Consider the following 21,931-nt stretch of genomic DNA (forward strand, 5'->3'; position numbering starts at 1 on the left):
GTAACCAATTCTTATTTACATTTTGTGATGCATCTGCTGTAAAAGAAAAATCTCAGCATTCCTTTCTTGGCATATTTATTATCATGTCCCGGAATCATATCCGCAGTGGCATCAAGCCACTTACCGTTTACCTTTGATCTCTCGTTGACGTCGATATCGTAAGAATATAACAACATAAATTTTTATCGAGCTGACTGATCCTGTCCAACTGTCAAGATAGTTTTGTCACGTGGTCCGTCAGTGACTGAAGCAGAAAAATGATCCCGGATGTCAAAGTGCTTTTTTTGGGTCAAAGATTTTTTAAATTGGAATCTCGCCCTATCAATTAGCTTCTAACCTATGTGTAAGAGAAAGGCCTTTCCATAATACTTTGTACCGCAGAAATCCTTGAATCTCAGGCGCCTGTCATCTGTCTCCAAAATGTAAAAAACAGATCAATCAAAACGGTATGTTCTTATATCTTACTGTATTTGCCTTATGTGTTTGCTAAAATGGTGCACAGTGTTTGCAATACCTGTGTTGTTTTGCCAATTCAAAAGCGCACAGTATAGAAGTAAGGACTTCATGAATTCAATAACGCTATTCAGTATACATTGTCGTAATGGTCACAATCTACATCGCGAAACAGCGTTATCAGTGGCGGAACACCCATTGTCCCAAAACAGCAAACAAGAAAGCAAGATATAGGCATGGTTGAACAATGACACCGGAAGAGGGAGTGGTAGGTGCAGGGGTAGTGGAAGTGGTAGGTGCCGGGGTAGTGGAAGTGGTAGGTGCCGGGGTAGTGGAAGTGGTAGGTGCAGGGGTAGTGGAAGTGGTTGTACTAGTTGAAGTCATTTCAGTAGTTGCTTCTGTTGTAGGCAAGGCTGTTGTCGTTGAAGGATCTTTTAGCCATTCGCCAATTTCCAATTGATTCGCATTCATCCATTCAATATTAGTTTGGATAACATAAAGACCTTGCTCGACCGTTGTCGAATTACCCAGGATGTCCAAATGCTCATCGCGCAACGCCACCATCTATTACCAGACCCATTTCAAAACCACGGAAGAATAAAAAAAAAATTTTAATCTAAATGAATTACCTGTTCATATTGTGTCGGCTTATTAAGACGATCACACAGCGATCGGAAGAATGTAACAAAATGGCTCGTTCCAAGCCTGCACGTTTGTGAAGAACAGTTAACTGTGATTCCCAATTCAGCAAGTATAAGATAACACTTACGCTTTTTCGATTTCGTTCCAGCGCCGACTTAAGAAATCAAGAGCCATAGTGTTACCTAACGGATTGGCCGCCAAGTTGGTGAATACCTTGTCAACGTCTTCGGAACGAATGGAATTAGGATCGAGCATCTTGCCCAGCAAACTTTCAAGTTCCATCAAAAAGACGAATGAAAATTTGGACTTGCCAGATAGGTATGCAAATTAAAACAGAATTCTTACTCATAGACGATGCTGCTCTCTCTCGTGTAAGTCATGGCAATGAGGAAACTGTCCGAATCTGAGGCACGGTATTGCTCGTATGCAAAGTCCCACTCGGCTTGGCGGCCGTTTTCGACACCCGCACGCAAGATGAAATCTCTCTGGTTCGGTGATAGTCTCCTATATCGCAATTTGAATTAGTGAGTCATGCAAATTCGATTCTTAATGTTACAGAGGTTTAATATTCTGGGAAAGGGCGTACATGTCGGGCTGCTCCATCAATGCGGTGTATTGGCTCTTCACATTTTGGACGCAATCGGCAATTTTCAATTTGCACGCCCAGTTCAAAGCGTCCGTTCGAGACAAGATGGTTAAATGAGCATCTGAATCCAATTCTTGGAATCCAACATAGTTGTAGTACGGTGTCACCAGAGACGTCATGTAAACCTTCCAGTCCACATATTGCGGCTCGTTGTGCAGCATAACGTCGAGGTAATTGAGTTCGTCAAGGACAGAACGCCATGGAACATACTCCCGTTCGTATTTCAAATAGAGAGTTAGATCCATTGCAATGTTGTACGAGATCTTGTTGATTTTGGCCAGCACGAAAGCGTCATCGAGCAGCTGGGCCCGGTTAGGAATCGAAATGTGATCGTGAGCAGCGATCAGCTGGTCGGCAATCATGTTGTAATTGGCCTCATCGTAAGCTACTCGATAGAAACCTGCTTGATTGACGTTAAAGATGACCCACTGATCACTTGTAGCTGCAAGGCTAACAAGTGTTCTGGTGGGTGTTGACATCCAGGCAGTTGTAGGGTGGAGGCTAAAATCATGGCTGTAAGTCAACGGCACCCACCAAACAGTGTCCTCTGGAACAGGACCTCCTTCGTTGCTTGGTAGCACGAAACGACTCTGCTCCAACAATAATAAAATGAGTTCCACACATTGGTTTAGGGAAATATTGAATTCGGCTCAAACCTGCGAAACTATAGCTCCATCGCCTTCAATGTAAGTGCGCTTAACGCTGATGAGTGGATAGTTAGTTGTCTGCGTCCAAGTGGCCATAATCTTTGCCAAGGAGTCCGGAAGGATCACACCATCTATGGCAGCCTGTTCTTCAAGCGTATTCCACAGGTCTTCCTCCACTGCGTTGCTGTACGCGCTGTATATGTTCGACGCACAACAAAATGTTTCATTTTAGATTTCAATCTTTTATCAGCCTGTGGCCTTTAACGTCATACTTTCTGGTGAGATAGCGATTGAGGCCACGGCGGAAGGTATCCATTCCGAGGAAGTTGGCACACATGCGGATCACGCTAGCACCTTTGTCGTATTCGATCGTGTCGAAAACTTGGCTTTTCGTCTCAGGATAGCTCATTGGATGCGTTGAATCGAGAGAATCGGACACGAGCACGCGCTGTAACGTGTTTACGACGAATTGCTCGTGCAGTTTGTAGCTAGGTTCAACCTGAAATAATTATAGGTTATGGTATCGTTTCAACGCATATTGAGACGCATTCTGTATACCGAGTCTGCTCCAAAGTATTGCAGATAACGAGCAAACCCTTCGTTCAGCCAGATATTATTCCACCTTTTAAATCCAAAAAAAGGGTAAAAAATGAGGTCCACATGTGCACAAAAATCAAAAATCACCATTCCATAGTAACAAGATCCCCAAACCACATGTGAGCCAGTTCGTGAGCAATAACTTCGCTCACGCGTTGTTTGCTGGATGCGGTCGTGTTCTCATTCACAATTAAATAGCTCTCCCTATGTTTAGAATAAAAATCATTGTTACAGCCACGAAATCTAAAAAGCCTATGACATTTATATGACAAACCTAAAGTCAATGTGTCCCCAGTTCTCCATGGCTCCCGGTCCGAAATCGGGAATCGCTGCCAAATCTTCCTTGGCCAAAGGATAAGCGACTCCGAAAAAGGTTTCAAAATATTCCAGAATCCTCGGTCCGACGTTGGCAGCGTATCTGTACAAACAGAATTAATTAATGCAATGCCATAGCGCGGAACATTATAGTTGTTTTCAAAGTCTTTACGTAGCATCTTCCTGTAGTTCGGGTCTCGTTAGAACGCGAAATTTCACATTGCTCAACGCAGGATCCGATGGAGTGCTAACAAATTCAGAGACCATCATGGCTACCAAGTAAGTCGACATGACTGGAGTTGTGTCGAAGAAGTCCCAGACGTATCCGGGCATGCCTTCACTGTGGATAATTCATGTGGTTAAATAAGAAAGCGAGTGATAGCGAAAAAGCAATGGCTTTACATTGGATTGGTTCTGATTTTAGGCATGTTACTAGAAGACTTCCAGGATTCTTTGCGGCCCAAAATAATGGAGAAACGAGCTTTCATATCAGGCTCATCAAAACAGGGGAAGGCGACACGAGCGTCGGCGGGTTCCATGTCGGAAGTCGCCAAATACCTACATCATAAAAATTGTATTAACGTCTGGTTGGACAAATGACAAACTCGCCGCAGGTTGGCGGTGAAAAGCTATAGATTGGATAAACGTGAGAATGCGAAACAATGTTTATTGTATTGCGTTGATGTGTTATCTTATATATCTGCTGAGAAGATAGTTATACTTTGATGCTTGTGTGTTTATGCGTCAATCAGTTTCAACCTTTATCTTATTTGTGGCAATACAAAGACTACTTACTTGGTTTCATCATTTTCAACGTAGGAAGAACGGTAGAACCCAACTAGTCTATCGTTCAGGATGGAAGTGAATCCCATGGAGATCTTGTAACGTTTACCAGCTATTAAACTCTCTGCCGTTTTTATGATAACCTTCTGAAGAGTGGTTTGCTGATCCTCACAGCCAACCACTGCCAGCGGAGCATTTGCTTCTAAATCCAGCACCTAATAACAGTAAAAGCATGAACGATTAATGGTTTACTTTAGGGCGTCGTGTTATATAACATGACTTACCGTGATTGATAATTCATGGATGTCGATATCGACGCTGTTGAGTACAATGTTCTTGGTATCGTTGACGCAGTCGACGTATATTTCAATGTAGCCATCGGTAGTGAAATTACCTTCTTCGATGAAGGGAAGTAACCGAATAGTGTAAACGCTTGGCAAAAGATCTCCGGGTAGTCGGTATTCCGCATCATCCCAATCAACGGCCGATGGCTTGCTTTCACGATTGGCGTTGATCTTCCAAGAGGGCTGCTCAGACCAACTAAACGGATCATAGCTACCTTCTTTTCCATTGTCTAAAACCTTGTCTTTCAAATTCACCGACAAAGCCGAGCAGTTAGCAATCAGGCTAGTTAAAGCCAGAGCCATCAAAAGGGAATTTAAAACTCTCCTCATTCTAACGTTTTTCCGTTTGGTTGCAATTTGCGACGCCAAACAGGTTTGAAAAAGTGTGGTTTCAGAAACCAGTTCCACTGTTCTGAGGACGATTTATGATGTCGTTTGAGAGTAATCTCCAATATATTTGGCGTCTTATCATGATCTGTCATTGAAGACAAATATCGGAGCCTGATTGCTTTTTCAAACGTAAAGCCAACTTAGAATAGCATAACCTTGCAGCATATCTTAGCAAACGCTTCAGATTTCTTTGGTTGCATCTCATCATTTTCCGATACCTAGTTTGACGTGCAGCATAAGGTGTACGTAGCAGGCTGGACTCTTTACATTGCCCAATCTTTCTGAAAAAAAAAATCCAACTTTCGTCAACCGTCCAAGTTTCTTGTCAGAGGAAATGACATGCGCACATGACAATCTAGAAAGTTTATATCTATACTAGTATACCTAGCATTGGCTATGACTTTGGAATAGGTTTCACGTGATGGACATTTCCTGACGACGCGTTGTTTGTTCCCTGTTAGAAAGTAACTTTGGACATTACAACAGGAACTTACAAATATTTCTGTGACACTTTGGATGCATGACATCATTACTTCTGACTAAGAAATCCAAGGCTTATGTAGAAAACAGATTGCTTATTCAGGGATCCATTCCGTGAACCATTATTCGAAATAATGTGAATTAACCCGGTTACCGCAATCAGCTCGGAAACGAAATTCACTTGTTTTCTTTGCTGCCATAGTCTGGCAAAAATAAGGGTCCTTTTAAAATGGCAGCAATTGCAAATATGTTTGGAGAAGGCAGAGTAGAGAAAAATAAATAAAGCTAGCAAACATGAACCTTTAGTACTGCGATTATGGGAAAAACACATTACGTAACGCTGATGAAGAGTGGTTCGGAAATGAACTTTGTAGAGGAAATCTGTTTTCCTGGAACCTAATTGCGTCCGGTGTTTCTGAAGAATTTTCTTTTTTCAACGACATTTGTGACCTTTGCATAATTGATTTCAGAATCTATTGGACGCTAGCCTTTTTTTTGTGCTCCTCTTCAGGCATCTGTGTTTGACGAGTTGTCAGTCTGCGTTGTTATCGCCAGTACAGCAACGCCTGACATAGACGATAAGAAACTGAAATCAAAATATTGTGTTGTTTGTGAAAATGATGAGTGTGAATTATACAATGAATTTTGCAAACTGGTAGCATTATTGGCAATTTTCGCTTCAGGAAATGATTTACGTGTTTTTATTTTTCACAGCGCTGATGTTTGTCATCACATATGTTTATACGTCCGAGTAATGTATTTTATAACATTCGTATCATGAAGCACGACGTCTGTGGAACCACAAACGCAACTAGGCAATTGCAAACGTGATATCGTAGCTAAAGCTCGCTTGCTTCATTCACAACCACGCATATGGAGGACTGATCGACTAAAGAAAAATGGAAGCTAATACTTTTACAGGTAAAACATAAACAAGCTGCATAGACTAGAATCCGGTGAATGTCGCAATTGCTGCCATCAAAATGACGAAATGATTAACGAATGTACTGGTAGCTGAAGACGGGGTGGTGGCCACTGTCGATTGCGTAGTCGGGCTGGTACCTGAACTTGCTGTCGTCTCTTCTGGCGCTGGGTTTTGACTCTTAAGCCAATTGACGATGGTGTCGTAATGTTTCTGAACCCACTTAACATTCGTTCGTGCCAATTCGATTCCTTGTCTGGCTGATGCAGAATTAAACGAAGTCGGGTGATCGGTCGACAATTTGATCAACTATAAGGATCAAACAGCAGGTTAAAAATCTCGTAGTGAAATTGTTTGAATGCAAATACCTTATCGAGTTTCTCGTCGGTATTGACTCGGTTGCATAGCGCACGGAATAACCTTGTTATAGCATCTCCACCGAAGCCTTCGTAACTGCCGAAACTGCGAGCCAAGACATTTCTTATTAGGTGTACCGTAATACATCGATCTACAGAAATTTTGCGCTTACTAAGCAACAATGTCGTCCCAGCGGTTAGTCAGGAAATCGAGTGCTACACCATGTCCAACTGGATTGGCTGCAATGTTGCTGAAAAGAGTATTGGCGTCTTGAAGCCTGATGCCAGACGTTGACGTGATCATCATTTCGAGCATTCTGCATGATAGAAGTTCAAAAAATGTGTTAAGTACCAACTCTTTTTGTTTTGAGACATAGCATTTGTTACTCGTTGAGGATGCCAATGTCTTGGCTGCATGTTATTGATCTCAACAATTCCGTCTTCTCGTTGGCCAAAGTCGAGTCCAAGTATCTGTTGAAGCCGAATTGCCATTCGGGTCTACCTCCCTGAGCGATGGCCGTGCAAGAAATCAGCCGACGTAAATTGGGCTGTAATCTGCGAAGGGAAACACCAAAATTTCATTATAGCACACCGTTTTTTCCTATGTTTGCCAAGTTTATTCCGGGTTTATACTCTTTGGTGGCGTCCGCCATCCAGGCGTGGTAGTCTCTGTTTGCTTTGGTAATACAGTTACTTATGTTCAGTCTGCCACAGGCCCAGCTGACAGCTTGCGAACGTGTAAATACGGTTAGATGTGCGTCACTATTGCTTGCTTCATATTTGACGTAATCGTACAAGGCTGTCACCAAGACGGTCATGTAGTTCTGTAAACGATACAAATTAGTGATTTCTAGTCATTTCTTTCGGCTAATAAAATAAACTATTGTTAGTTACCTTCCATTCTCGTTCATCTGGATATCCATAGAGCATAATATCAATGTAATCGAGAGCTACAGAGGCAGCTGTCCACGGTGCGTAGTCTCGTTCGTGTGACAAGTAGCGGGTCAGTTCCATGGCGGTCACGTAGGTCGTAAGGTTTGAGCGAGCCATGTTCAAATAATCGTCTAAAATCTGAGCTCGATTCTTTTTCGAAATGGCTGCATGGTTAGTCATCAGTTGATTTCGGATCATTTCGATATTTCGCTCGTCATAAATCACACGATAGTAACCTGTTAAATCATCTTTGTCACAATTTCTGGATTATTGAAACTAGTTTAAATCGACCTTCTTGGCCGACGTTGAAAATGACCCAGTTGGCCGACGAGCCTGGAAGCGATTGGATCACGTTGACACCGCTGCCACTGGGCATCCAATGTTTGCGGATGTCAACGAAATTGCTGGTGTACGTAAGCGGCACCCACCAGCTATAGTCGTTGTTGTCAGTTGAATTCTCGTTTTTCCTTAGCAAGAATCTTTGCTAGAAATTTGAGAAAAAGCAAAAATAATGATTAACATAACCAACGTCTTTTATAGCGTCAGTTTTACCTGCGAAGCTACGGCGCTGTTTGTCGAGTCGTACAGCCTAGAGATATTAATAACAGGGTAACCCATCTGCCTTGTCCATGTTTCCATAATTGTTTCGACGGGGGCTGGAAGTTGGACGTTTTCAGTAATCGCCTGGGTATTTAGCGCATCCCACAGATCTTTTTGGACCGTATTTCCGTAAGCGCTGGACATTAACAGGTAAATTGTTAATATTTTTAGATCCCACCTTTTGCATGTATAACATACTTTTTATTGAGGTAACTGGTCACACCACGCCGAAAGACTGGTTCTCCCAAAAAATCTGCGCACATGCGGATGATGCAACTGCCTGTTAAGGTATAATTATTATTTATCTTTCGCGATATCCGACCTGTTCTGCGAAACAAACCCTTCCATACCTTTCTCGTAAGAAATGGCGTCAAACATTTGATTAATTTGACTAGGTGTGTTGACTTCGAAATCAATGGGCCGCGACGTTTCGAGTGCATCAATGCCAAACACGTAATGCAAATCAGTTACGGTAAACTGTTCATTCATTTCAAACCCAGGCTCCACCTGTGTTTAATATGTCATTACAGAATAACACTCGAGTTGTCTAATCCCATTTAATCAATATTTACGTAATCAGTGCCAGGGTATTCCATGTAACTAGCAAATCCTTCGTTCAACCAGATAACATTCCACCTGTTACCCCCACAAAAAAATGTGAGTTAGCGCTACGTGCCCAAATCGTAAATGAAAGAAACCTACCAATCCATTGTGACTAAATTTCCAAACCACTGATGAGCTAACTCGTGCGCAATAATAATGGCTACCCTTTGCTTAGCACTTGCCGAAGACCGTTTTTCATCGTACAGCAAATCCGTTTCCCTACGAAATCAACGAACAATGATTACAAAGTACACTGACGCAATTCATGTCGACAAGTGTTATACCTATAAGTGATAAGTCCCCAGTTCTCCATGGCACCTGCGTGTGCAACAAAACAAATTAGAGTAAAAGGCAAAGAAATATGTGTTAGTACAAAACCGGACCAGCGGCAAAATCGGGAATAGCTGCCATATCCACCTTTGGCAAAGGGAATGGAATATTGAAATATTTTGTAACGTAATCGTTGAGAATCCTCGGACCAATATCTGCCGAGTATCTGTTAACCGAAATAATCATTAGAAAATCAGAAATGATGTTCAGAAAGCAATTGGAATAGGCACTTTGTTTGATTGCGGAAACTTGGCCGGGCCCAGATCTTGAATTGGACACCAGGACTTAGTGAAGGATTAGAAAGTTCACTAACGAATTCGGAGACCATCTAAATAAGGGATTAATTCACATAAGCGAGAATGGATTCGGCTGAAATGCTACGATTTTCCAGACGTACCATAGCAACGAGATAAGACGACATTTTGACGGACGGTTCGAAATGGTTCCACACATAGCCTGGCATGTTTGGACTAAATAAAATGTTTATAATTGCACCCTAAACAGCAAACGTGCAATACACTATAATTGTTATCAGGACAACAATACTTACATGGGTTCATCGGATTTTAGAGGCATGTTACTAATGGCTGACATAGTCGTCTTGCGACCGACGGTAATCGTGAAGGTGGCTTTCATATTTGGCTCGTCGAAACAAGGAAAAGCACGGCGGGCATCGGGGGCTTCCATTTGTGACACTGCCAAATACCTTGTACACGAAAATGGTTGTTTGTAAAGTGTTCGTTTCTCGGATTGGTACGATTACTTATTAACGTTGTTTTCGACGTATGTGGACCTATAAAAGCCGCGCAAATCTTCATTCAAGTATGAAATAAATTTCATCGATATCTTGTAAGTTTTCCCGACAACCAATGGGGTTTTCAAGTTGATGGTGATAATTTCTCTTGGGTCTTGTTCGTCATAGAACTTCTCGACATCCCACTGTTTGCTGTCTGCAATGTCGACGACCTAAACAAGAACGATATAATCGGCCCATATGTTTCATCCTACCAGTTCATTTGGCTCGTATACCTGTATCGATTCTTTCTTAATGTCGAGTTCAGCGGCATTCATCGATATATTCGTGGTAGCAACTTTGCAATCAACTAATATTTCGATATAACCATCCGTGGTGAAATTACCCTCTTCAATAAACGGCAGCAATCGGATAGTGTACGACGATGGCAACACCTCCCTGGGCAGGCGCATGTTTACCGTTTGAGTAGCTGCAGCTCTCACTAATCGCTCACGCAGTCCTTGGTACTTGTGCTCGTAAAGGGGTGCTTTCCGTGAAGGTGCATACCACCAAACGCTCTCATCCTTGGTCGATTGCACGAGCTCTCCGACAGCGATTGCAAAGACTGTTGCTAACAACAGCCCCAGTAAGACAACTTTCATTTCGAACTTTATCCACGTTGCAAAAGATATTTTTAAGAAACGCAAACTTAAAGGGAATTGTATGATTTTTACAAATGTTACCTGTGATGCACGTCGACTTGAGTCCGATGAAGAGGCTAAGACAGACCCCGAGAGAATAAAGCGGCATTTCCCCTAGACGTTCGTTTAAAAACACTAAAATGCTATTTGGATTCATTTACAATGCAATCTATTTTTGTTGGGTCTTCAGTTACAAATTCTTATCTTTTCAGTAGGTTATATTGGGGTGCCGATCAAGCCGAGTAACGCAAGTCAAGCTATCGCACGCTTGGCCTTCATCGTTGCGTGTAATAACCAGCAATTTACAACATCAACTAATCTCCGGCATTAAACCCTATACTTTAGCTGATGCACTCCTGTTTATTGCGCGAGCGGTATCCTCCAATAATTTTTCAACGTGCATTTATCATCTTACAATCGCACCCACTTATTTATGATTCGTACAGCATAAAAATTAATCCTGGAAGAAACGTGTTTCATCCGGCCATCTATCCTTTAAGTTTCTGGATTCTATAACCTTCAGTTTCACCTTTAGGTGGTTTGAGAACGAAAACTAGCTGACAAACACGTGACATCATTAAAGATTTTTAAACCGTTCCCTGTTTTTCTTTGGTCAAATATATCGGCTTTGTCCTTTGGCTGTCAATGACAATCCAGAGGAAGGGTAACGAAACGATAAGAACAACGGGCTCATTACCTTGCGTTCAACATTTCGAAAAAGGTAAGTTCATCACCCCTCCCCTTCTCTGCGCAAAAAATAGAAAGAGGTGACCCGTTCACACGTAATGTTGTAATCAGACGGAAGGGAACGCGACCAGACCTGTCACCAATTGGATTTTGCATCAAAGTAAAAAATGACGCGATGCAATCATCAACGAAACTTAATGTAAGCCGAGGCACGTCAGTGATAGTAAGTGATTGATCGCTGAAAACGATTAAGGTTTTGAGACCATCAAGTGGCTTTCTGCGGTATAATTTTCCAGTTAAACAGAATGCGGGCTTTCTGTCCTGTTACATTTTTTCAAGTGGAACGAGTTCACGAGCTATAACCAGATTCAGCGGGCATAAACACAATGACAGGTAAGTATTGTTGGCTTTATTAGTGGTTTTTTTTTCTTCTAAACCGCTGTTATTCTTTTGCCTCGTATCTGTCATTATGTCCATTTGCGTATAGTGGTAAGGTGGCCGTAAAGTGATGAGCATCCTTAACAACGAAAGTAACGAAATCGTGGTTGGCTGACAGCACTTGCCGGCCAATGCCCGTCAGTGACACAGTTCCCGTACTTCCTGCTTGTATGTATCATTTGCCACAATAATTCCGCCTGTTTATTCTTTGAATGCTCCATTGAGTCATAGCCGATAGCCAATATGTTGTGGCACAGGCTTGTATGCCAAAGTCTTCCTTATTGCCAATCGCCCCATGTTGCTCACGTATTGTATAAAACTACCAGTCGTCTCAAAGCCAACCAACAGTCACCTGGACAAGCTCCATCAGAAATAAGCCTAATGCTGCTCCAGTGTTGTCGTGCGTTTGTGCTGGTTTCGTCGCTGCTGGTCGTCGTCACCGCAGTCGAACCCGATACAGGTGTGCGTTTACCTCGTCATTTAATTCCTCGTCATTACACTGTTAGATTGTTGCCGCACGTCCTGGACGAGAAAGAAAATGCCACTCTGGACGGCTCTGTACAAATCGACGTCCTTTGCATCCAAGATACTCCACAAATTTTCCTGCATGCTGTCGGCATTCGAGTGAATCTGGAATCCATCAAAATCTACGACCGAGGGTCCAAAGAGCGTTTTCCTGTCCAGAACATCACAGAGGATGTTGAGAACCAGTTTGTTATTCTTCACCTAAGACGAAAGTATCTCGTCAAGGGAGCCAATTATGTGTTGGCCATGACTTTTATCGGTCGTCTCAACAATCAAGATCATTCCCGAGGTTTCTATCGTTTGAGGTACATGGAAGCTGGTCGACCGAGGTATGTTTCATTTTAAGAATTAGCGAAATTCAAGTGGTACGTTTAGCTTTTTATTTCTAGCATGATGGCGTTGACACAAATGGAGCCAATCGACGCTCGGAAAGTCTTCCCATGTTTTGATGAGCCTGATTTGAAAGCTGATTTTAGCGTCATTGTGGGTCGACCCGGTCACATGATTTCTGTTAGCAATATGCCTCTGTACAGAACTTTACCTATGTAAGTAAAGACCTGGCTGACTTTTCATTCGCATTTAATTGAAAGTGGACCCTCAACCTCAAATGGATTAATATGCAGGTATGGAGAAGGATTTCCTGGTTATGAATGGGACGTTTTCCATCGTTCATATGCCATGTCAACGTACCTAGTCTCTGTGGCTATATTGGACAGCGCTTCTTGGTTGAGTATGTCAGACGGAAATGTCAACTTGAGATTGTGGGCTCGTCCGTCGCTTCTTAATCAAACAAGGTTTAAAATTTTTCCCGCTCAAGTCTCAGTTTAAGATGATTTCATTTTCACTTTCTTAACAGGCATTCTTTGAAGGTAGCTAGAAAACTGCTTGATTTTTACCAAAACTATTTGGCGCTGGATTTCCCACTACCCAAACAGGACATTATCGCTGTCCCCAATATAGAAACTGCCATGGAAAACTGGGGCCTCATCATTTCCGGCGAGCAGTTCCTCACACAGGAAGAGGGGGTTACGTCAGAAGCCAAGAAAGAAATCAACACCTTGGTGATGGCTCACGAAATGGCTCACCAGTGGTTTGGAAACCTAGTCACGTTGAACTGGTAATCTTTGCTCGTTCGGATTGCCTTTTGTTGGCAAACAAGCAATCGTAATTATTTACTTTTTGAATTTTGAAGGTGGACAGACATCTGGTTGAACGAAGGATTAGCTACTTATCTTTCCTACGTTGCTGTAGACCAGGTGAAATTGGTCAATATTGAATGTATTTCACTAAACGTCAAAGTAATATCGTTTTGTTTATTCCAATACCGAATCAGGTTTATCCCGATTACAAAATGATCGAAAAATTCGTTCTCAGTGAGATGCAAAAAGTGATGTTCGATGACGCCTTATTAACTTCCCATCCCGTTTACCGAACGACTAATCAGACAGAAGAAATCACTTCAGTCTTTGATGTCATTTCGTACAAAAAAGGCGCTTCCATATTGAGGATGTTGAACGAAATGATTGGTCACAAAACTTTCAAGCAAGGGCTAACACGCTATTTAAAAACTCTGTAAGCGTATTCTTCCTTTCGTTTAAACTATTCACTTCCAGCCTTGTAACTCATCCTTTGATCTTCGTTAACATCCAGAGAATACCATAACGCTGTACAGAATGATTTGTGGTCAGCGTTCACAAGACAGGCAGTCATTAACAAGGTGAAACTGCCCTATGATATAAAAACGATTATGGAGACCTGGACGCATAACGTTGGCTATCCAGTTGTGACGATAGCTCGCAATTATTCTGCCCGTACGGCCACGGTAGCGCAATCCCGTTTCCTTTTATACCAAGACAAGAATTCCTCCATCATAGACGATGGTGAAGAAAATCTTTGGATCATTCCATTAACTTTTACCACAGCACCCTCTGCGAACCAGGAGCCTCAACTGAGATGGTTGCCTCAACTGTCGCAAGCAGAGAAAATAGCGGATTTCAACGTTCCCGCTGACCAATGGGTTATCTTCAATGTGAATCGTACAGGTAATATATATTTCATAGTCTTTCATTGGACGAAAACTGGAAATGTATGAGTGCAGAAGTTGTAGTCTGATCACGCGCCTATCGTAAAAATGCCAACGCTTTTATCTTCACATCGCTTTAGATAATCACGAACTAGGTGTATCTGTTTTTTTATTGCCCAGGATTTTTTCGAGTGAATTACGATGAGCGCAATTGGAATTTAATCTGGGCTCAGCTACTTCATGATCCACGACAGATTCCCACTATAAGCAGAGCCCAAATTATAGATGACGCGTTTCATTTGGCTCGAGCTGGTCTCTTACCATATCAAATGGCTTTTAATTTGGCCAATTATTTGAAGAAGGAAACAGACTATTTGCCATGGAAATCCGCTTTGGACGCCTTCAGTTACATTAATATGATGCTGGCTGGCTCGCCGACTACCCACGAAGCGTTTAAGGTATTACAACTACGAAATGCTCGTTTCGTTTTTGGGATACTAAGAGCTGTATAAATTCATTTTTCCTTTATGTTTTGCAGCAATTTGCAATTGGGATTCTGACGCCAATGTACCAACAAATGAAAGTTTTAGGCAGCAATAACAAAGACCCCGTGGCTCGGCAACTTCTTTCAGAGGCCACTAAATGGGCCTGCCAATGGGATCAGACAGATTGCGTCGAATACGCGCTTTCCGCTTATCGAGACTGGATGGCCCAATTAAACGGCTCTGCAGTTATAGTGCCAGCTGATCTGAAACGCGTCGTTACCTGCACAGCGATACGTCACCTGAACTTGTCCGAATGGCAGTTTGCTTGGAAAAAATTCCAGGAATCCAACATTCACTCGGAAAAGGAAGATCTGCTTGCGGGAATGACTTGTACCACCAACACATCTCTTTTATCCACGTACTACTTGTTTATTATCAATGGAATCTCTAATAGCCAAAATTATTTTTAATAATGAAATTTCTTTTCACAGCATGTTGCAATGGACGCTGGGGAACTCTTCCCACCGGTTGGACAGCATTCACTTCCTCGATGTCATTAAGAATATTGCATCGGAAACGTTAAAGGGCAGAGATTTTGCCTTTGAATTCCTAGCTTCTCACTGGGATTTGCTAAAATTCAGGTTCTTATTTAATAATTTACGCTTTAAATTGAAATTAAACTAAATTTACATGAAATGCAATAACTGGTTACAGATACAATGATCGACCAGACTCGGCACTAGAAATGGTCGCTTCATCATTCAACACTTTGTCTGATTTGGAAAAGGTATGCACATTTAAAACAGGCTTTCTGAATTATTCCTTTCTAATAAATAGTCACAAACATTCGTTTATAGATGGATGCTTTCAACAGTAATCATGGGGAGGGCGATCTGATTTCGTACCTTTATAGTGTAACCGAGGCCAACATTCAGTGGATGTCGAAACATTATCAAGCCATTGACGAATGGCTTCACCAGTTGCTAGTTTAAATTAAAGCTTACATTAAATTATTATAAAGTGTTATGTTTATAAGGAACTTCTATGTACCGACGAAAAATTAAAACGAGTAGAACAACAATACACATAAAATTGTTTGCAGCTAAAAAAAAGTGCAAAAAAAGTATTGAAAGGTGTGATCTTTATGCATTTATTGAATTTTTAATAATTTAGCTTACACGCCACCTTTAAAGCTGTAAATCATGAAGAAACGAAGGGAGTTCCCCGAGGACGATCGTTAAAAAAATATCACCTGTTGGAACTACTTAAAAATTATATTATTTACTCAACATTAAACGCTGTCGGAGAAAGTTACAATTTTTTCATCGAAATTGATAGTTTTTTTAATATACCGAACAGTTGTGCTGTGTAACGCTAGCGCAGTTTTTTATGCTTATTCAAAGAAACTTCAGGTTCCACGTGAAAATGAAACTGGGAAGGCAGGTAAAAACACTACAGAAAGGTTAATAGTGTTCTTTGAGTTGTTTACGTCGTTCATTTTTCAACTAGCCTTATAGTTTTTGCACCAAACGCCAAAAACGAATAATAGTGTCGCTAATAGCAGTTTGTTTTCTTTTGATGTCGAAACGGCTGGTTTAAGGAGAAAACGAATCGCTGAATCGAAATCAGCGTTCAATTTTCATTATACTGTGTGAGTTTCATCGCATTCCAAGGGATGTCTTTTTTGGCCGATTTTGACAAAAGTGAGAAGGCTATACCCTTACCACTTTTGTCAAAATCAGCCAAATACCTAAATCTCTTGGAATACGTTAAAAATCACGCACTGTACTCGGAATTTAATGTTGATTCAGGAAAAGTGATTCGTTTTTTTCGTCAAATCAATTGCTTTTGAAATATACCTAATAAATGAGATGTAAAACATTAGCGCCGGAACGTGCTAGCGCACAACTATGTTAACCCGTTTTTGGCGTTTATTTTTAAAACCGCAAGTTTTGCGTAAAAATCAAGTCGATATATGTGATTCCCGTTTAATTTTGAATCGAAATATTGTATTTTTAACCATATCTAGAGTTTGGCGAAAAATGAAAAGGAGTCAAAATCAGGTTGTCAAAATCGACAAAAAACGAAATCTCTTAGAATTCGATAAAAGTTACACTGCATTGTCAAAATTAAACGCCGATTTCGATTATATTAGTGGTATTTTCATTAAATCAGCCGTTTTATTGATATTATTTGTTTTATAGAAAAGTCGGGCTTATTATTTTGTCTGGCTTTTCTTTCTATCGAACCTACTTTCAAGCGCCGTAGGATACTGGCGCGCTAGTTAATAAGCCGCAAAAAGGAGTGATGCCTAAATTAATGGATGTATTGTTGCTAGATGGCAGTGCAGGATAAAATCAACCGAGAGAAATTGTAAACAAAATAATAGCAGTTTTCAAAAAAAGAAAAAATGCATCAAATGCCGATACGTAGACGTGAGACTCAGTGTCGTAGGAATACTAACAGTATGTAGCAACAAATCTAACACTTATTTGCAAACACAATAAGTCACGTTCTGATATAATTGAGAAAGAATGTTTCTTTTACCTACGCCGACTATAAGTGTTTGCATTACTCACGGCGGAAATGGTACCCTTACCGAATTAGTTCGAAAGCGCGTTGGCGCAAGTTTCTACCGAACAAATTTATATAACCGTATTCGGTTACAACATAATGGACGTGCGCACTGGTGGTAACATTTCCAGCTCATTTTTTCGTAGTAACCTACATTAAACTTTGGGTTTGGAAAACGTTTTTAAATGGTACCATACGATGAAGAAGAAGGCTGTAATACCTTGTTTCAAAAATGGAACCATTTTGGATTCGCCCTTTAGCTTTGAGGTAAAAAATATAAATATGTAAAAAAAGGGAAGGGACTTGTTCGTGTAACTTGAATCGCAACAGTTAGTTGACCACCGCAGTGTGAGCGTAATAGTCGCCACAGGACCCTTTGAGTTTACCGGGGATCCCCCACCCGGCTCTCAGCAGTTGCCTGACCCAGACGAATCTGTACCTAGCTGGATGTTTCTTCCAACGGAACTGTTCTCACATAGTCACGTGATTTACCATCATATCCGTGCATAGCTCGAATATCACAGTGTGGATGGGGGACCATCCATCACAGAAATGATCATCGACAATTCCGCATCTGTCTCCAGTTTTGGCCATCTGGACGATTAAAGAACCTAGCCAGCTCCATGACGCTTACCACGACTCACATGCAACACGGTGGGACCAACTGCTTGTTCAAGCCGGCTTCATGACTAGAATGTGTAATGTAAGGTACTTGGCGATCAGATCTCTCATCCAGCCCTCCTTTCATTCTACACTCAGTCGCCTAATGTACTAGGGAAGAATCCTTAGTCACTAGCTAGCCCCGACCCTCAAAGAAGATGTTTCATCAACGTTAATATACCGTGAAACGCAGAGTATAAAAGCGCTGCTGCTGAAATCGTCACTATTACAGTCAAAAGGGGGAATAATATAATTTTGGAGGTACATCAAAGTAAAATGAAAAAGTGAACTGTATTAAGAAAATTATATTCCTTTTGTTTGCAGAAACACCAAATGAATGTATTGATTTCCAGATTTATAAAACAAATTTTAATTGTGAGCACAGTACGGAACGCCGCTTGATCCATTTTTGTATAGCCAACTTGTTCTCCATGGTTGTCCGTTTATTTGGCAACTCCGCTAGTCGTCTCGATCATTTAAGATTTTTCTCATAGATGGTGCCAGCAACCAATGGTGAAACAATAACAAATGTAACAGTTGATGGTTGAAAAGATTCACAAATGAGTCATATTGGCCAAGAGAAACTACACTCAATATACAACTTTACCAAGCTTAGTGTCTGTTTTAGGATTAGCTATTAAGTTTTGTACACATGTAAGACATCCATTAATTCTTGTTTGGAGCTCTCTTACGTCATGGATGAACAGATACCGAAGGAGATTAACAGCATTGCTAACATTAGGAGATTTAAGTCCAAGCCAAAGCTAATGTTATCAAACTGAACAGGATTTACAAGGTCATGTGCCTTATTAACTTCCCATCCCGTTTACCGAACGACTAATCAGACAGAAGAAATCACTTTAGTCTTTGATGGCATCTCATACAAAAAAGGTGCTTCCATACTAAGGATGTTGAACGAAATGATTGGTCACAAGACTTTCAAGCAAGGGCTAACACGCTATTTGAAAACTCTGTAAGCATATTCCTCCTTTTGTTTAAACTATTCACTTCCAGCCTTGTAAGTCATCCTTTGATTTTGTTAACATCCAGAGAATACTGTAATGCTGTACAGCATTATCTGTGGTCAGCATTCACAAGACAGGCAGTGATTAACAAGGTGAAACTGCCCTATGACATAAAAACCATTATGGAGACCTGGACGCATAACGTTGGCTATCCAGTTGTGACGATAGCTCGCAATTAATCTGCGCGTACGGCCACGGCAGTGCAATCCCGTTTCCTTTTATACCAAGACAAGAATTCCTCCATCATAGAGGATGGCGAAGTAAATCTATGGATCATCCCACTAACTTTTACGACAGCACCCTCTACGAACCAGGAGCCTCAATTGAGATGGTTGCCTCAACTGTCGCAAGCAGAGAAAATAGCGGATTTCAACGTTTTCGCTGACCAATGGGTTATCTTCAATGTGAATCGTACAGGTAATATATATTTCATAGTCTTTCATTGGACGAAAACTGGAAATGTATGAGTGCAGAAGTTGTAGTCTGATCACGCGCCTATCGTAAAAATGCCAACGCTTTTATCTTCACATCGCTTTAGATAATCACGAACTAGGTGTATCTGTTTTTTTTATTGCCCAGGATTTTTTCGAGTGAATTACGATGAGCGCAATTGGAATTTAATCTGGGCTCAGCTACTTCATGATCCACGACAGATTCCCACTATAAGCAGAGCCCAAATTATAGATGACGCGTTTCATTTGGCTCGAGCTGGTCTCTTACCATATCAAATGGCTTTTAATTTGGCCAATTATTTGAAGAAGGAAACAGACTATTTGCCATGGAAATCCGCTTTGGACGCCTTCAGTTACATTGATATGATGCTGGCTCGCTCGCCAACTACATACGAAGCGTTTAAGGTATTACAACCACCAAATGCTCGTTTCGTTTTTTGGGACAGTAAGAGCTTTATAAATTCATTATCCTTTATGTTTTGCAGCAATTTGCAATTGGGATTCTGACGCCAATGTACCAACAAATGAAAGTTTTAGGCAGCAATAAAAAAGATCCTGTGGCTCGGCAACTTCTCTCAGAGGCTACCAAATGGGCCTGCAAATGGGATCAAACAGATTGCGTCGAATACGCGCTTTCCGCTTATCGAGACTGGATGGCCCAATTAAACGGCTCTGCAGTTATAGTCCCAGCTGATCTGAAACGCGTCATTACCTGCACAGCGATACGTCACCTAAACTTGTCCGAATGGCAGTTTGCTTGGAAAAAATTCCAGGAATCCAACATTCACTCGGAAAAGGAAGATCTGCTTGCGGGAATGGCTTGAACCACAAACACATCTTCTTTTCTCTGCTAGCCCAATGAGCCAATCTAAAATTTCAGGCCTTGTTCCTTTTGGGAACGGGCAATCAAGATCAGTCATATATTGCTCAAAAGCTTGGTTCCACTGTATAGCAGTTGTGTTTCTAAGTAGTTCTCTGTCTTCAATCTTATAGTGGTGGATTTTTTGATCTTCCAGCCACACGAACACACGATTGTGCTTCGAAATTTCTTTTCATATAGAAATTATGATCTGTTTACTGTGGAAAAGAAAATAAACAATTTTAAAGAACAAATACCGGCTGTGTTTAAAGTATCCGGATTAGGGAAGCCAAGAGCTTTGCAATTTACGCTTGAACATTTTGAACAGATCTGAGTTGAAAAATTTGGAGGCCTAGAATGTTTAAAAAGAAGTTCACAGTATTTCATCCAGTTGTTTTTTAGTTATTCGAAATAAGAAATATATTGATATTGCAACAATTGAATAAGTCGGGTTGCTGGGTTTCAAGTTTATTTTAAAATCGGCACCAACATTACAACAAAATCTGCACAACTAGTACTTGTGACGGCTACAGGGGGACTCTCTACGGGCAGCTCAGGCGCGGGTTTTTTATACCACGCTTTAGCTTGGGGACGCCAAAGTTAGCGAAGGGACGCTAAAGTTCGCGTGGGGTCAAAGAACAGAAACAGGATGTTACGCGAGAAGCGGGGTCAACTGATTTATGTCCTGTCGTTGACACCCTGTTGTGCGTAAAAATGGTAATAAAAAAAACGAGACAAGAGATAAGAGAGTCAGTGGGGGGCGGAGGGGGAAAAATCAACATATGCAATACATCACATAGTCTAGTTTATCGTGAGTCCTTACAATATGATATGATAAAAACGAAATGGGTGACTGAAAAAAGCTGGCTTTCAACATGTTCTGTCACGGTTATGTATGTTAAATATTGAGTAGGATTTGATAAAATAAATACATTGCAATGTATTATGTAATGTGCTTATCATTTTCTCCTTGCATTCGCCGTGATCTGATTTTTAATCAAATAATTTTTTTCAAAGACATTTCAGTTATAAAACATATTCAAACAGGTTTGAACAACATTTCTAAAAATTGGAATGTTAATATTCCCTATTACTTTTGCAGTAAAAAATAACATATAATGACATAGAATAGATTTTATGTCGAAAACCCACTTCGCAGTGGACTAGATGCACCCTCTTGTAATAAATAAGCTGAAGCCATAATTAAAATTATGTTTCTAATTTGCCTATCAGTGTTCTATTACAAGAATCCGAGATGGGCAAAGCGAAAACTAACAGTGAAGCCTCTACGTCTTCAAGAGTAGTACGAACCGTAGTAACAGAACAACAACTTAAGGACGCACCGATAGTCCAACGCCTAGCTGAGCAGTTGATTTTACCTGAATCGGAACCGGAATCGGAATCTGACGTAAGTACAGAAGAAGTAAATGCGGACGTTATTTATATAGCAGAAGCATTATTCTTCTGCCTTACATATTTTGTTACCCCTGCGGTGCGGACGTTCTTGCGCAGAAAGGAACTTATTTCAAGTGCAGCAATTAATTGCGACTTCGCTGTTATAATGGAAATATTAAGTTCCAATAACGACATCGATGGCACTTTTCTCATCGACCCCCTCTCCTACTTGGAGCTTCGCAGCGCAGTCATTGCTAGAAATGGGGTTTGCCATCTCAACCTAGCTGAAGTGAACAAAAACTGGTCAGAGAACTTTTCCATTTGGATAAAACT

General features: G+C 41.1%; 3 protein-coding genes and 1 pseudogene across 3 annotated transcripts; 1 reads left to right on the forward strand and 3 right to left on the reverse strand.

The window, feature by feature from the left end:
• Positions 1-565: 565 nt before the first annotated feature.
• Positions 566-4,796, reverse strand: LOC130698458 (aminopeptidase N-like). The gene is made up of 14 exons (XM_057521106.2): positions 4,368-4,796; positions 4,096-4,298; positions 3,703-3,858; positions 3,473-3,640; positions 3,260-3,403; positions 3,073-3,189; positions 2,947-3,010; positions 2,661-2,887; positions 2,398-2,581; positions 1,682-2,331; positions 1,441-1,599; positions 1,223-1,363; positions 1,083-1,158; positions 566-1,017 (listed from the first exon to the last, which is right to left on the reverse strand). Exons 1-14 carry the CDS (start codon positions 4,755-4,757, stop codon positions 634-636), a joined length of 3,063 nt encoding a protein of 1,020 aa, XP_057377089.1. The 5' UTR covers positions 4,758-4,796; the 3' UTR covers positions 566-633.
• A 1,250-nt stretch (positions 4,797-6,046) lies between these two features.
• On the reverse strand, positions 6,047-10,565 carry LOC130698459 (aminopeptidase N-like). The gene is made up of 20 exons (XM_057521108.2): positions 10,518-10,565; positions 10,071-10,442; positions 9,805-10,007; positions 9,592-9,747; positions 9,439-9,511; positions 9,272-9,369; positions 9,095-9,207; positions 8,996-9,029; positions 8,811-8,930; positions 8,681-8,744; positions 8,459-8,615; positions 8,307-8,388; positions 8,061-8,244; positions 7,800-7,992; positions 7,470-7,744; positions 7,209-7,399; positions 6,963-7,130; positions 6,749-6,892; positions 6,588-6,681; positions 6,047-6,528 (listed from the first exon to the last, which is right to left on the reverse strand). The coding sequence occupies exons 2-20, from the start codon at positions 10,434-10,436 to the stop codon at positions 6,244-6,246; spliced, it is 3,000 nt and encodes a 999-aa protein (XP_057377091.1). The 5' UTR covers positions 10,437-10,442; positions 10,518-10,565; the 3' UTR covers positions 6,047-6,243.
• A 795-nt stretch (positions 10,566-11,360) lies between these two features.
• On the forward strand, positions 11,361-15,673 carry LOC130698460 (aminopeptidase N-like). Its single transcript, XM_057521109.2, has 13 exons — positions 11,361-11,555; positions 11,650-12,454; positions 12,515-12,670; positions 12,749-12,919; positions 12,982-13,242; positions 13,318-13,381; positions 13,459-13,697; positions 13,776-14,167; positions 14,329-14,606; positions 14,687-15,051; positions 15,125-15,274; positions 15,348-15,420; positions 15,491-15,673. Exons 2-13 carry the CDS (start codon positions 11,844-11,846, stop codon positions 15,623-15,625), a joined length of 2,895 nt encoding a protein of 964 aa, XP_057377092.1. The 5' UTR covers positions 11,361-11,555; positions 11,650-11,843; the 3' UTR covers positions 15,626-15,673.
• A 2,739-nt stretch (positions 15,674-18,412) lies between these two features.
• Positions 18,413-20,396, reverse strand: LOC130698685 (RNA transcription, translation and transport factor protein-like; annotated as a pseudogene).
• Positions 20,397-21,931: the final 1,535 nt, after the last annotated feature.

Source organism: Daphnia carinata, chromosome 3 (assembly GCF_022539665.2).
Source record: "Daphnia carinata strain CSIRO-1 chromosome 3, CSIRO_AGI_Dcar_HiC_V3, whole genome shotgun sequence".
In the NCBI taxonomy this organism is placed as follows: domain Eukaryota; kingdom Metazoa; phylum Arthropoda; class Branchiopoda; order Diplostraca; family Daphniidae; genus Daphnia; species Daphnia carinata.

Excerpts from the sequence above, each read along its gene's own strand:
- LOC130698458 (XM_057521106.2), bottom strand. The coding sequence starts at position 4,757 with ATGAGGAGAGTTTTAAATTCCCTTTTGATGGCTCTGGCTTTAACTAGC. Across the intron at positions 3,641-3,702 it reads AAAATCAGAACCAATCCAAT|TGAAGGCATGCCCGGATACG; the intron begins GTAAAGCCATTG and ends AATTATCCACAG. Across the intron at positions 1,364-1,440 it reads GAGAGCAGCATCGTCTATGA|TTTGCTGGGCAAGATGCTCG; the intron begins GTAAGAATTCTG and ends GGAACTTGAAAG.
- LOC130698459 (XM_057521108.2), bottom strand. The coding sequence starts at position 10,436 with ATGAAAGTTGTCTTACTGGGGCTGTTGTTAGCAACAGTCTTTGCAATC. Across the intron at positions 9,370-9,438 it reads CGTCTTATCTCGTTGCTATG|ATGGTCTCCGAATTCGTTAG; the intron begins GTACGTCTGGAA and ends TCCCTTATTTAG. Across the intron at positions 6,529-6,587 it reads CCGACGAGAAACTCGATAAG|TTGATCAAATTGTCGACCGA; the intron begins GTATTTGCATTC and ends TGATCCTTATAG.
- LOC130698460 (XM_057521109.2), top strand. The coding sequence starts at position 11,844 with ATGTTGTGGCACAGGCTTGTATGCCAAAGTCTTCCTTATTGCCAATCG. Across the intron at positions 12,920-12,981 it reads TCGCTTCTTAATCAAACAAG|GCATTCTTTGAAGGTAGCTA; the intron begins GTTTAAAATTTT and ends CTTTCTTAACAG. Across the intron at positions 13,382-13,458 it reads CCTACGTTGCTGTAGACCAG|GTTTATCCCGATTACAAAAT; the intron begins GTGAAATTGGTC and ends ATACCGAATCAG.